Genomic DNA, 14,157 nt, shown 5'->3' with positions numbered 1-14,157 from the left:
CGTGCCGTAGGTCAACACTTAAAGGAAAGAAACTCCAGCTCTTCGAGTTGCTGAAAGGCACACAAAATGCCCACACTAGAGCTCTGAAGAGCTTGCCTTAAGTTGAATACGTTTCAGCCTCACGAAACAGTACCTTTTTACTGATATTGCAGCAGGGGTGGGGAACCATGAATTTTTGGACTATAACTCTCACCAGCTCCAGCCAGCATGGCCATTTGTCAGGGATGATGGAAGTCCAGCAACATCTGGGGGACTTGGTGGTTCGCCGTCTCTGTGTGAAAGAAAACCCCTAATTCTACATAAGGTTAAAGATATATATATATATTTAATCACAGACTGAAACATCATGATTACAAAATGGATGGTCAAGTTCAAAAACCACCGTACACACAATTCTGGATGGGGACCTCTTGCCCATCACCACCACCCGCCACCACCAATAGCAGTCTGGTAGCTCAAACAGAGTTCTTATTTGCCGGCGTGACTGAACAGTGAATTCCGGAAGTATGGAGTGATGCCGCACGACAGAGGCCGGTGGGACGCATTGCATTCACACAGCAAGCTGTGGCTATTTTCCAAGCCTTCCTACGGTGCTGTATCAGGGATCCCAACAAGTCTGCAACTTTCTGTCCAGAGTCTTTTCTGCAACTCCTCATCATAGGAGACATCCACAGAATTTGTCCTTTGCTCATTGCAAAGATAGCAGGCGCCAACGCCTTCCAACTCTGGTGAAACTGCTGCATAGATTGATGTGGACGCACCCTCTTCTGGGCTCTGTGGATTAGAAATCAACTCAATCAATCAATCATTCAATCAATTAGAACAGGAATGCACAGAATAAGGTTCATCAAGACATGAGCATGAACTTACTTCCAAGACATATTTCAAGCACTGGCTAATTGGTAGGTGGGGTGGGGAAAGAGGTTATGTTCTATAAGGAAACTATAAGCACAGTTCTCGAATATATTTGGTTTAAGTGGAGTTGGTGGGGGGAGAGGCAGAGATAGAGTGAGTGGGAGTGGGGGTGGGGAGAGAGAGAGATGGGGAGAGACTGTGCGTCACTCAGGGCAAGTTTTCTTCCCTTGAGACTTGCTAAAAGTCGTCTATGAGCTAGTTATTCTATGAACAAGAGGCAATTGTCAAGTTACATAGTGTAGTAACATTTGACAAATATAACACCACAATGAACAGAACGATCCCCAAGGGCAGATTACGTGGAAGTACTGTCTCTCAAGGACTTTAAGCAAAGATAAATGTATCATGCCTCTGCCTTTAGCTTGCCTTCACCACTCCCCTCTATAATTGGGGGCGGAGCGGGGGGCAGGGGAAGAGGTATGGGGATTCTTTGTTGCTTAGAAACCACCTAGTTCTTTCAGTTTTAAGACCTGACATGGCAACACAGGATTCTGTTACTGTTTTACTAGATAGAGCATCTGTTTACAAAACAATACAAGAAGTAGTTATGCCCCCATTCCTCAGCACTCTGACCAAGGAACTCTGGAAACTATCATTCTATGAGGAGAAATCTTGATATATCAAGAATTATCACAGTGCTTCCCCTCGGGGGTATTCAAGGGTACACAGTACTGGCAACTCTTTTTGTTGTTGTTAAAAAGTGTGGCACTTACTGTAATAACTTCATGGTGAGTACCAGCACAGATTTTTCTAGGGGTGAAAAGCACTGAATTTATCACCATTGTTTGTGTGCATGTGTGCGTGTGCACACACACACACAATTTTATTGGGAGAGACCAATGAGAATCAAACTTGTCAAGTTTGCAAATGTAGAAAGATACATCTTGTGCTTCAAGGTGATGTTTAGACATCTGTCCTCAAAATGATATAATCCCGATTTAGTTTTGTGAGACCTGATTTCCTCTTTCCCCAACTGCAAATTAATTGTTTAATCTTGTTAATTACAACATCATTAGAAATAGATTAGCAACCTATTCTCCTGGTGATCCACTGTCCCCTGCATACACCACGTCCTCTCCCATTCGTATATTGCTACTCCTGGTAAGTAAATGGGTTGCATCCTATGTTTTTTTCCAAGCCACTGCAGTAAGTTTGAAAAATGTGGAAGTAAAATGGCACGTCTTGCTCCATTTCAGTATACAGAAGAGGGGAAGGAAGAGATGAGAACAGAAAAGGAGGAAAGACAGGAGGCCTGAAATTTAAGGAATCAAGAAACAGTTTTTCAAATCTGGGACAGGGTCATTTTATTGGAGAATGAGCAATCCGGATGTGAGCATCACTGTTGTTTCACCTTAAGCTTCAGGGTGTCCTACCTGTAACACTTTCATATTCATTAGGCTGCGGGGGGAAATATCACCGCATCAGGTTATTTCAGGTGATCCAAGCTGGCTAAACCAACATGAAGTTTTTCAAAATCATTAATCTCTTTGCAAATGTCAGCTTCTGGCATTTTGCTTACAGTTGTACACGGGCAGAGCTTGAGGTCATAGCATGCCTACAGGGATTTTGAAACTGTGGTTTATTCACTGCCGTGGGTTTGATCCAAGGTTTTTCAATCTCAATACAGCAGCGTTACACAGAACTGGCAAGTCGTCCCTTTCTCAGCAGCAGAATTAATGCATTACTGAAAGCAAGCAGCAATATTGAAATCTCTAGTGCAATTACTCATTTTACCAGAATGAAATGTCCTTTAATCTGCCACAAGCAGATGAAGGTGCAAGTTGTACACACACACACACACACACACACACACAGTATATAATGCATTCTGTTGAGTAACACGCTATGAGCCAGAGACCACAACAACCAGGGTGACGGCCAATGAAGGTTGTGAGGCTTAATCCAGCACAGCAAGGTAAACTAGAGGATTTCACTTGACACAAATAATTATCATCAAAGTGCTGTGCTGTCAAAGAGAAAACTCGTACGCGTCAAACGAACAAAAAGCAACATTTTGTATTCATATGATATAATTTGTCCCACATTTAACAGATTTACTTCCTAGGCTTTACAAAAAACATTCTTACAAAGTTTTAATTTTTAATCACAGATTTGGATCAAAAAGCCCCAGCCTCATATATTACTGATCCCACTGATCCCCTATTTTTCAATAATTGTCTCGTTTCATCAGGGAAAACAAGGAACCTAAACACACCGAGACTGTACTTAAAAGGCGTTACCTGACCTCCCCTACCATCTGAGGCAGCTTGCAGATGTGACTATACTCCTAAAATAAAAATATCCATACCAGAATGGTGGGCCATCATCAGATGCATATTCTGCTTTTTCAGGATAGAAATGGGGAAAAAATAAATCTATAGACTCACTGAAAACAGTTATAATAACAAATTCATAAGCACTGGTCTCTGAACATTACAGAGTTATGTTTAACATTGCTCCTCTGGGACCTTGAGGCTCCCACAGAAAGGCCCTCTTCTTCCACTGCCACCATCTTGATCTCCTGATGGGATTTCAAGTAGGGTTTTACCCAGCAATCTTGAAGGAAGGTGGGAGTTAATCTAAGGCATTTCCAAGATCTACAAATCCCAATGTCAAGGATCTTAAAGGTCAAAACCAGCCTCTTGTGTGAAACATTTACAGGTGGGTAGCTGTGTTGGTCTGCCATAGTCAAAACAAAATCAAAAATTCTTTCCAGTAGCACCTTAGAGACCAACTGAGTTTGTTCCTGGTATGAGCTTTCGTGTGCATGCACACTTCTTCAGGTATCTACCAGGAACAACTCAGTTGGTCTCTAAGGTGCTACTGGAAAGAATTTTTGATTTTGTTGTGTGAAACATATTCACCTCATACCACTTTTCACTGAGCTTCAAATGCCCAGACAACTACACGAAAACTCACTTTTCTCTTAGAGCACTTGGCGTCCAACAAATATCATTTCGGTACTGTTTGGGATTTAATTTTAGCTTGTTCCCCCTTATTCACAAATTCCAAACACCCAAAAGTACCACTTAAATGCAGAACAAAGCTATGGGCAATCTCCTCCCAACCAGCAGGTTTCATATGGATGATAAATCCCACCACATAGAAAACTGAGCCTTGCCGAACACTGTTAACAGCTTCAAAAATGAGGAACATATATCGCATGGCCCAATCCAAAAATGAGCTCCTTACCTACTGTTTCCTTTGTATAGGCTCAGCAACAGCCCCCATCAAACACTGATCCTGAACCAACTGATTCAAGCACACATGACAAGAGGGTTTCTCTCTCATGCCTTTGGCTTAGACCTTGACACAACTGTGGGGGTCTTACTTGGAACTAAAGACTGAAGTGCATCAACAATCTTTATGTCACCATGTGCTGTTTCAACAACTGGATGTTACGTCAGGCAGGTGCGTTTTGCAATTCTCAGCAAAGCATTGGGGTGCTATGGGCATTGTGATCAAGTGAAAGCTTCTGTAAATAAGCAACACAATTCCTTGCTGCAACGGATTTAGTGTGGCTCCCTTTCTGGAAATTGCTATGATAACCTGGCTCATGTAGATTTATCTTGAGCTTATGATACTTCCGTCTGAATGTTTTGACTCCTGTCCTTCTGAAATGTTCAGACAAAACATAATTTTTATGTGAAAAGTGTGAGCAAGTACTACAACCTGTTTGCAGAGCTGAGTTGGTGCCCTGTGTATTTACAGGACACTGCAGACTAGCATAATCCAAGACACAGTACATGCCCACATGGGTCTAATTCCTACTCCTGTGAAAACTAATTACCTAAGCCTATCTTATTGATAACCTTTTCCAGCCCTGGGAATGGAGAGGGACCAATGAAAGATGAATCACTATAGCAACTGGGGCAGGATGAAAGAAAATCAGTGGCATGGAAAGCTATGAAAATCTTTAGGCAGACTCTTTGAAGACTGAAGACTACAGAGGTGATACTGGGCACACATAATACGTAGCTATAAATGCATTTATTATGAAAAGTGTTATGTTTTCTTTGCGCAGGGGCCATGCTAATCTTTTTCTTTCCGGCGGCGACGCCATCGCCGGGTGGTCGAAGGCTGCTTCGGGTCCGAAGCGCCTTGTCCATCCCGGGGGTTAGGAGCCGCGCTACCGCAGCGCGCGGCTCCGGTTGGGGTGCGGGAAGAGCGTCCCGCACCCTGGGCTCCCCGGCTGCGCCCGCGGAGGCTCTGAACCCTTCCCTTGCCCCCCCTGTAAAGGGGGAGTGGGGGTGAAGGGCAAACGGAGCCGGGCTTCGGGGACATGCCCCAACCGGGATGCAAATGCGGCGACAGAGCCCGCGGTGAGCGTCCAAGTTCTACCTGTGAAGAATGGAGCTAAAAGAACCCGGTGGTCGTGAGTAAAGAATTTGATTAGAAATCGTGCTTTTGGAACGATCCGGGGGGAAGGAGAATGGCAGCCTGCCCTCCCTCCCTTCGAGCTCAAGAATCTAACCAATTTGAGTGATTGCTGCTACAGAACTGGTTACAATGTATTTAAAATTGACACAGGAGACTGGCAAACTTTTCTTTTGGGAAGTTAACTAGAGGAAAATATCTCTTTTTAAAGTTGCGGTATTTGCGCTCCAGCTCAGGAAAATGGCGATGAACAAAGAGGGGAGTAGAAATATGACACCCGCTTCCTCCTCCTCTGCCAGTATGTTGGGTTTCGTCCTTGAACTGGCACTGAACTCTGGACTAACGGACGAACAGAGACTCACTGCCTTGAAGGTGGAACTGCTTTATAGAAAAGTCAAAGTCTTGTGTGGGGGTCTGAAATGGAACCAATTGCCCACAGAGGAGGCTTACAAAACTTTTGATACTTTAGAAGAAAGCCTTGCCAAAGAGCTGAGAGGATGGATGCAAAGATGGAGTGAAATGAATGAGCTACTTCGGAGAAGAAATTCGCCTTTTGGGGGTGGCAGCCCCAAGGCGATGTTAAGATTTCGTATATCCAGTCCCCGAGGTGTGAGCTCGGGGGCCAGGGACATAGAATTAAGGTATTTACAAGAAGAAAAGGAATGTTACAAAGAACCGAAGAAGCTGGGAGATGATGAGAGGGACACCTCTGAACTCGCGGCAAGGAGAGGTTTGGACTGTGCCTGGATCTGTGGACGCTTGGAGAGGGAAGAGATATGGAAGTTCAGTGCTGATGCCATCAGGAGAAGAATAATGGACAGAGGGGGTGTGGGGTGAAGCATTAAGTAAAACTGTAAGCAGCCTGATATGGTAAATTGAAATCGGAGGGTGAATACTGTCAACAACACTTTGTTATATTTTTTATTTGAACATGAAAGGAGATATTTCAAGTTTTTACGTTACTAGCAGCAACCTTAAGGATAGAAGAGATAGATTAGATGCGAATGATTCGCGAAGATCTATGAGGTGGAGTATAAGCAAAGGGAATTTAAGTGGATTAAGTTTATGGATTTAGAAGATTAAATGGTGAGGTATTATTTTGATGATGCATTTTTAGTAAATGTTGAAGATATAATTGAATGTAATTATATAATTGAAGTTAATGTTTTTTTTTGTAGGAGAAATGGTTATAAAATAGATCAAGGTTACAAACTCGAAGGTGAAAAGGCAGGGGAAGTCAAAAGTCAAGATATGGAATTAGAAACTTTTTTTTTCTAGAAAGATGCAATAAGAAAGCTTGACATTGTTTGTATTTGTTTTATCTGTTTTGCATTTGTTTAATTGTAGGTGTGGGTGTGGGTATATGTTTGTTATAGAAAAATGCCAATAAATTCTTATAAAAAAAAAAAAAAAAGAAAAGTGTTATGTTTTCTTTCCCCCTTACAAAACTATGTCCCTTACCGAGACATGCTGCTTGCACACACTGTATTGTTATACGCTATCAAAGACTTTGAATGCTCAAGACACAAGAAGATTTTTTTTAAGTCATTTTGTATGTTGTGCAAATGTCATAATGGTTAAGTAAAGACAAGAGTACACAGTCAACAGAAAATGACAGACAATACGGTACAGCAATCTGCAGGCTATTCGTCTCTCAAAACATTGTAGATAATTTCTCTCTCTCTCTCTCTCAGCTTCCCATTTTCTGTTTTTCTGTTTATTTCGTTCCTTTAAAATCCTCTGTGTTCACCCTTCTGCTTCTGGGATGTACCAAAAGACCCAAGAGAAATTTGATAAACTACTGGTTCTCCATAAAAAGGTTTGCCCTGCATATGATTATTCTCAAGGTTACTTGCATTGTTCATCTAGAGAAGGTTCATTCAACAATGAACCTTTAAAGGAGAAGTGATTACAAAAGACTAGATTGTCCAGGTTCCTTTCTGTGACTATCTTTCCTTTGCAGACAATCCGAATGGCAATCATCCATGAAAAGATAGCTTTGTTACCAATTTTAAATCCTTTATCTGGCCAAAATACTTAAGGTATTATAGGAATATACCACAAACAAGACAATGTGAATTTAAAAAAATCATACCTATATCTTTTCTTTAAAAAGGAGGAAGAATAGCATTTTTAATAAAATAAGCATTGATTAGTAATATCAGCACAGCTTTTCTCCTTTATTTCTACCCCAATCGTAGAAGGGCAACTATTGTGGTGCTCAGGTTGATATCAACTAAAAAAATAAAAAAAGTTGTATATATTGGTCATTTACACTAATCAGCTACTTTTAAAAGCCACTAGATTAACTACATGCATAAAGGCATTTTCTCCTAATAAGCTGCATAGCCTCCAAATGTTTTGCCTGCTCCTAAAGGACTAGCATTTGCTGCAGATCTAATAAATAATGCAGATATGGTTCCCCCCTCCCTCCCTCCCACCATGGTACTTCATTAAGAACTGTACTAATAAAGCAGCAGAAGATGGTTTAGATGTAAAGTGCAGCATATTAAAAAGGTACTTTGGCTATATCTGCAAAAAAAAAAAAAAAAAACACCAAACCAATAATGAAGGACACTTTGTAGTGTACAAAGAATGCAAATACTAGTGTAGAAGTGGAACCTGCAACAAAATGTTGCAGCGCAGGGTTCCAGCCAGTCATGCCCTGTTTCCAGAAAATTTGCCCCGCCCCCACAGTTTTATGTTCTCTCTTCTCAGCATTCCATGGCCACTGAGCATGCTCAGTGTCAAGGTCTGGTTGGATGCAGAAGAGTGGTAGGAGGTGCCAGCTGGGGAATCCCTAAAGGAAGAAGGCCCAGAGCCAGGGGAGTGGTGCTGGGATGACGATGAGTGAACAGAAGTTGAAGAGGGAGCAGACATGGGGCGGGGGAAGAGGTGTCAGAAGCAGTGCTGTCAAGTATCCCGTTTTCCCCAGGATTCTCCCTTATTTCAAGCAGTTTCCCACTGCTCTCCCTTATTTTTTATTTCCCTTAAATTTCCCCGTTTTTAATGGAAGCAGCTCCTCCCCTGCTGGCCAGGGACTGGGTGGGAAGACCTCGCCTACTTGGAGAGAAAAGCCTCAGCCCTCAAAGCAAGTGGGAGCCGTTTCCCGTGCTTACAGGGGGTGCATTCCTCCCCCTGCATCAGCCCCTATCCGTTGCCGCCGAGCCCCTCAGCTGGCCAATAGGGTTAGCTGGCGGGCGAAGCCTGGCTGCCTTTGAGCAGCTGCTGCTTCCTGTCCTGTTTTGATGGGATCAGACAAGAAGACAATGGGGCTCCATCGCGCGGAGCCCATGGCTGCCCTCCTCTTTGCTCCACTCCGAGCCCGAGCCCGCTTGGAGTTTACATTGCTGCTCCGCCCACTTTTGTTTCTGGCTCCGCCCACCACTGACATGTGACTGTCCCCGGGATAGGTGAGAATGCTGATCCCTTATTTTCAAATCCAAAACTTGACAGCTATGGTCAGAAGCTGTAGAGGTAACAGTGTTTTGTGAGCAGGAAGAGTCTGTCGCAGAGAGTAGTCCAGAATCAGATGCAGAAGCCGAGGCTGGAGAGGAGTGGGGCTAAGAGGCAGTGATAAGTCAGGCTGGTGAGGGAGCCAAGCTATCTCTCTCTCCTGCAGTGAACAGCTCTCCTCCTCCCTCCCCCCCCCCCGGTCTCCTCCGGTTTGCTCTGTTTGAGCACTAAAGAGCGGTTTTCCTCTAAGGAAAGCAGTGTGACAAGAGGAAGTGTGGATGAGCTTTAAGCCTTTGAAGGAATTCATAGGGCCTTAGTCTGATCAGCACCCTTTGAAAACAAAACTTAAAACAGCTATTTGCTTTTCTTTAATTGTACAATAACTTTGATGAATGAATGAATGAAAGATGGCTGACCTTTCGGTTCTTAAATATGCGCTCACTAAGAGGATTACAATTGTTTGTGAACTTTGCAAAGCCTTAGGCCTGGAACACAGATGGAGAAAAATAAAATTAAGTTGATTTTCATTCAAACTGAGCAGGCTGCATCACTCAGTGAGATAAATTGCTTTAATTATTTCCCGCTTGCTAAACCTGTGCTCTCATCACTTCAAGTAAGTTGTACATTGGCTGTTTTAAACAATCAACTCAAGTGAGGGTGAAAGGAAGGTCCTAGAAACACTGAGAAGCAAAAGAAAAATATTAAAAACCTAGACAAGAATAATGCATTTCCATAATGCTGTTGTGACAAAAAGCACTTAAGGCTAATGAGAGAGATGTTTGTTATCTGACTTATATTGTGTAGGTACTTAAGAGTAAAATTGAAGAACATGTGGCAATTCAGATTTCCGGTTCAGAATATTTTTAAAAATAACATTTTGTTCTGCTTCATTGTATTTCATTGCTTAATCAAAATAGGACCAATCACCATTAATTTGCAGATTTGTTACCAAGAATGCATGCCTTCTAGACAATATTTCCAGCAGTGGCATGTGTGGTAGATCTATGAAGCCACACTTCTGACACCAGTGTTGCTGCTCGTTGCCTAGAACAGGCTGACGGCAGGACAGAGCAGGGCAGTGGCAAGGTGGCTTGTTGGATCAGTGGCACAAGCACTGTTGCTAATCCAGTGCTCCATATGCTTCATCCATGCAGCCTCAACCTCCTTGCTGACTTTCCCTTCCCTTCCTAGTCCAGGTAAGCAGTGAAGAAGGAGTGAGGTGGGTGGCTCTGTCTTGCCCTACACACTGCTACTGAATATTCCTAATTTTAGGAGAAAGCCACTAACTAATTAAGGCCATGTATGGCACTATAAAGCAATGGATGCCTAATATTGCAGACACAAGAATTCCAGCATGCTCTTTGTTTTGAGATCAGTAAACACTAATCTATACACTTTCCATGGTACAGATTTTTAAACTTGCTCAAGTGATGCAAACAAGTTAACTGGGCTTTAATTGATCCAGAGAAGGAACAATGCAGGAGGTGGGGGAAACCGAGAGGGAAGTGAAAGCAAGCAAAAAGAAACGGAGGAAAGGGGTGATTTATGAGTCTAGCACATTGCAAGTCTTATGACTCTTCCTTCAGGGCAACTATAAAAGCAAAATTTATGTACAATCCATTTAACAATTCATTAATGAGACAATTGTAAAAACACTTCCCTTGCAGTGCAAACCTACACACATTTTCTCGTAAGTCGGCCGTACACCACACTCTTCAGCCTTAAAAATAGAGGTGCATCGTGAAAACAAACAAACAAACAAACAAACAACAATACAGTCATACCTTGGAAGTCAAACAGAACCCGTTCCAGAAGTCTGTTCGACTTCCAAAACATTCAAAAACCAAATTGCGGCTTCTGATTGGCTGCAGGAATCTCCTGCAGCCAATCAGAAGCTGCGGAAGCACCGTCGGACGTTCGGGTTCCAAAAGAACATTCACAAACTAGAACAATCACTTCCGGGTTTGCAGCGTTTGGGAGCCAAAACGTCTGAGTTCCAGGGCATTTGGGATCCAAGTTATGACTGTACAGGTTCAGGCTGTAGGACAAACTAAGCAATTTTAAGTGTGTTCAGATATTCCATATCAAGTTTTCTATGGTGTGTGTCCTTCATCTAATATGTTAAGATAGGTAAATCACAAGCAACATCATTGGAACAGAGTAAGAGGGAGATGGAGCTATACACAAGAATCAATACATTTGGATAACTGTTATTCTCAAGAGCTTGTCTCTGTGTTTGCAGAAGGCACAGATGTGATCTACAGCCCAACATGTTTATGCAGAAGGAAGTCCCACTGTGCTCAGTTAGCCTTACTGTAGGTTCAAAAGGCCTTCCTCAGATGCAGCCTTACAGTGTGATCCTATACCTGACTAATCAGAAGTCCTGTTGACTTCAAGTGAGTATAGGACAGCAGTCTTAATTTGCTGGAAATTACTTCCTTCATTGGGACGCGGGTGGCGCTGTGGGTTAAACCACAGAGCCTAGGGCTTGCTGATCAGAAGGTCGGCAGTTTGAATCCCCACAATGGGTTGAGCTACCATTGCTCGGTCCCTGCTCCTGCCCACTTAGCAGTTCGAAAACACGTCAAAGTGCAAGTAGATAAATAGGTACCGCTCTGGTGGGAAGGTAAACGGCGTTTCCGTGCACTGCTCTGGTTCACCAGAAGCGGCTTTGTCATGCTGGCCACATGACCCGGAAGCTGTACGCCGGCTCCCTCAGTCAGTAATGCGAGATGAGCGCCACAACCCCAGAGTTGGACACGACTGAACCGAATGGTCAGAGGTCCCTTTTCCTTTACTTCCTTCATTATCTTCTTTGGACAAGAGCCAGGGCTTTTGTTCAAAACCATGCCCACTTCCGGAATTATTATTTTTTGCTCGTCCATTTCTAATTATTATTTAGAAAACCACTCAGCCTTCGGAAGAGACCTGTTGACACCTTGCAGAATACTTGATATATAAACATAAGACTGCACTTGTGAACAACGGCTGGCCCCCACCAAGGTATTATTTTAATGCCTCTGTGGAATTTTACAACATGGAGGGTGCGGCAGAAAGACCACACAAGCTACCACTTCCCTGTCCATCTTTAAAATTGCTGTCTTAAAGGAAAGGCTGGTGCTGTCTTTCACATCCCGGGACCATAATTTCTATCATTAAAGAATCGCTAGAAGGTCCCCCTCCCAACCCCACCCTGGGGTGTTGGAATGAAGGCTAGTTAATTGCTTGTCAGAAGTGCCATAGCCCCCTGCCCTCTTTTTGACTTGGAAGAGTATTAACTGGAAGATAATTGCAACGTTTCTTGTCTACTGCTTGCACTTTACTGACAGTGACAAATAATAGGTAGAACTGGAAATTTTTTGTAACCTGCCAAATTTCTCAAAGTATTGTCATTCTTCAGCGCAGTAACAACATGTGTGGTAAGATCCGCCCCCCCTCTCTCTTACTTTCTCTCTCTCTCTCTCTTTTTAAAGCTGTTATTGGCAAGGAAGATCAGGATGATAGCTCACATTCCTATATGTAGCGTTGCAGGCTACAAAAGTCCCTAATGGTGAGGTACATGGTTTAGAATGCTTTGAGCCAGCTCCTGGAAACTGCTACACAAAACAGTGCCCTGACTTTCAAAGGAAAATGCTTGGGATTAAAGGGAAGATGTCAAGGAGGCATCTGAAAGGAACACAGAGTCAGGGATAGGATACACGTATAGGAAGTCGACTTGGGGATGGAAAGGGGTTGTGTTCTGAGTTTGATAGGAAAGTGGATGGCAAACCGCAGGAGAGACAAGAAGCCACTGGAAGAGACCAGGAAGAAGCTGTTGAAGCAGGAAGGAGTATACAGATCATTTGGAATTGGAACCCAAACCTGTGGCTGGAGGACCCTTAGTCATAGCTGTCAACCCTCCCTGCTGTTCCCCACTGCTATATACATAGCTGTCAACCCTCCCTGCTGTTTCCCAATGCTATAATAAGGGAATTTCCCGCAAAAAAGAGGAAAGGTTGACAGCTATGCCCTTAGTACATAATAAAAAAGTGGAAATCTCAGCTTAGGAGAGGGAGCAAATGTATCCCAGTACTCTGCTGTAAACATTTTTACTCCATGGAGAATTAATGCTGCATGTCTTCAACCAAGGTTGCTCTAAAATACCATAATATGCAGTAAGCAAATGCACACATTTTCTTCTCAAGCACATTTCATCTCAGTGTCTTCTTCTAAATGAGACGTTTACGTGGGCCAAAATGGCTGGTAAAAAAGGGGGGTGATCTATAGTTGTTGTTTTTTGCTGGAGAAATGCTGCCTACTTGCCTAATTCCTTGGAGACTGAACCTCAGAGCATTATATAAAGACAGACATTTAGAAAGAAAGAAAGAAAGAAAGAAAGAAAGAAAGAAAGAAAGAAAAAAGCCTGCAGGCTGTTGACAGCAATGGAGAGGGAACGAGAGATTGCAGCCAATGCAGTGCACTTTTAAGAGACCTGTGTTTCATTCCAGTGCAGCATTTACTTCCTGACAGTTCACATATGCACTGTGATTCAGCATTCTCATTGTTTTTGAATTTCAGCATGGATTTACATCAGGGCGCACATGCATTGATCAGTAATTTTGTGAAGTGTTAACGGATCACAGTCGTTACAGCAGATCAGTGCCCAATTACCTATTTTCCAGAGGGCTGCAACAGGACTCTACCAAATCAGGTCAGGACATGGAGTTTATCTAACCATAATATTTGAAAACACAAAGGGCATAATTTAATTCAGCCTACTAGAATCACATTGACAGATTCCAATCCACTTGCTTGCAGTGGGTCCAGGCTGAAGTTTTGTTTTGTTTTTTGCATTATCTGCCACTGGAAGAATATGCCACTGGATGCAAATCACACTAGAAAAACAAAACAATCTATATTTAAGTCATAATACAGATTTTTTTTCTTCACTTTTTCTTTTAAAGTAGTATTTTTAAACAGTATTACCAGCTCTTTCCAATGAATGGCTTTGTTGTATTAAGAATTTGGTTTTATACACTATTTCAGATTATAAACACTTCACTATACTGGTTGTATATTCATATCAAAGTTTTAAATCCACCTGCCAAGTGTGAACAATCTAGGCCCTAATCCAACATTAGGTAAGATTTCAGTGTAACACAACTTTATTTTAGTAAACTCTTTCAAATATACACGAAAGACAAACACATATTTTCCCTTTGTAACTATTTCTGCAATTTTATCTAAAAGTAGATGTTAACTGGGTGGTAGTCAACTAAGTTTTACCCAAGGTAGACCTACTGAAATTAACTGAGCTATCTGAATCATGTAAATTAATTTGAATGGGTCTAAATTGGAGTAAAACTTAGTTGACTACTACCCACTGAATTCAGACTACAGTCCTATTAACCTGTGGGTAAGCCCTGCAGA

The 14,157-nt window shown here is 42.5% G+C and overlaps 1 protein-coding gene across 2 annotated transcripts in view; it reads right to left on the bottom strand.

Annotated features, from left to right (window-relative positions):
• Positions 1-300: 300 nt before the first annotated feature.
• Positions 301-14,157, bottom strand: part of ZBED1 (zinc finger BED-type containing 1) — a 127,393-nt gene continuing 113,536 nt past the window's right edge. For both annotated transcript variants that reach the window (XM_033147476.1, XM_033147477.1), the window contains one exon: positions 301-774. In XM_033147476.1, coding sequence (XP_033003367.1) covers positions 586-774 — 189 coding nt within the window. In that variant the 3' untranslated portion in view covers positions 301-585. The remainder of the gene's footprint in view (positions 775-14,157) is intronic.

The sequence above is a fragment of the Lacerta agilis genome, chromosome 4 (genome assembly GCF_009819535.1).
Source record: "Lacerta agilis isolate rLacAgi1 chromosome 4, rLacAgi1.pri, whole genome shotgun sequence".
Lineage (NCBI taxonomy): Eukaryota > Metazoa > Chordata > Lepidosauria > Squamata > Lacertidae > Lacerta > Lacerta agilis.
The sequence above is the reverse complement of the archived record's forward strand: the minus strand, read 5'-3'. Positions and strand labels throughout refer to the sequence as shown.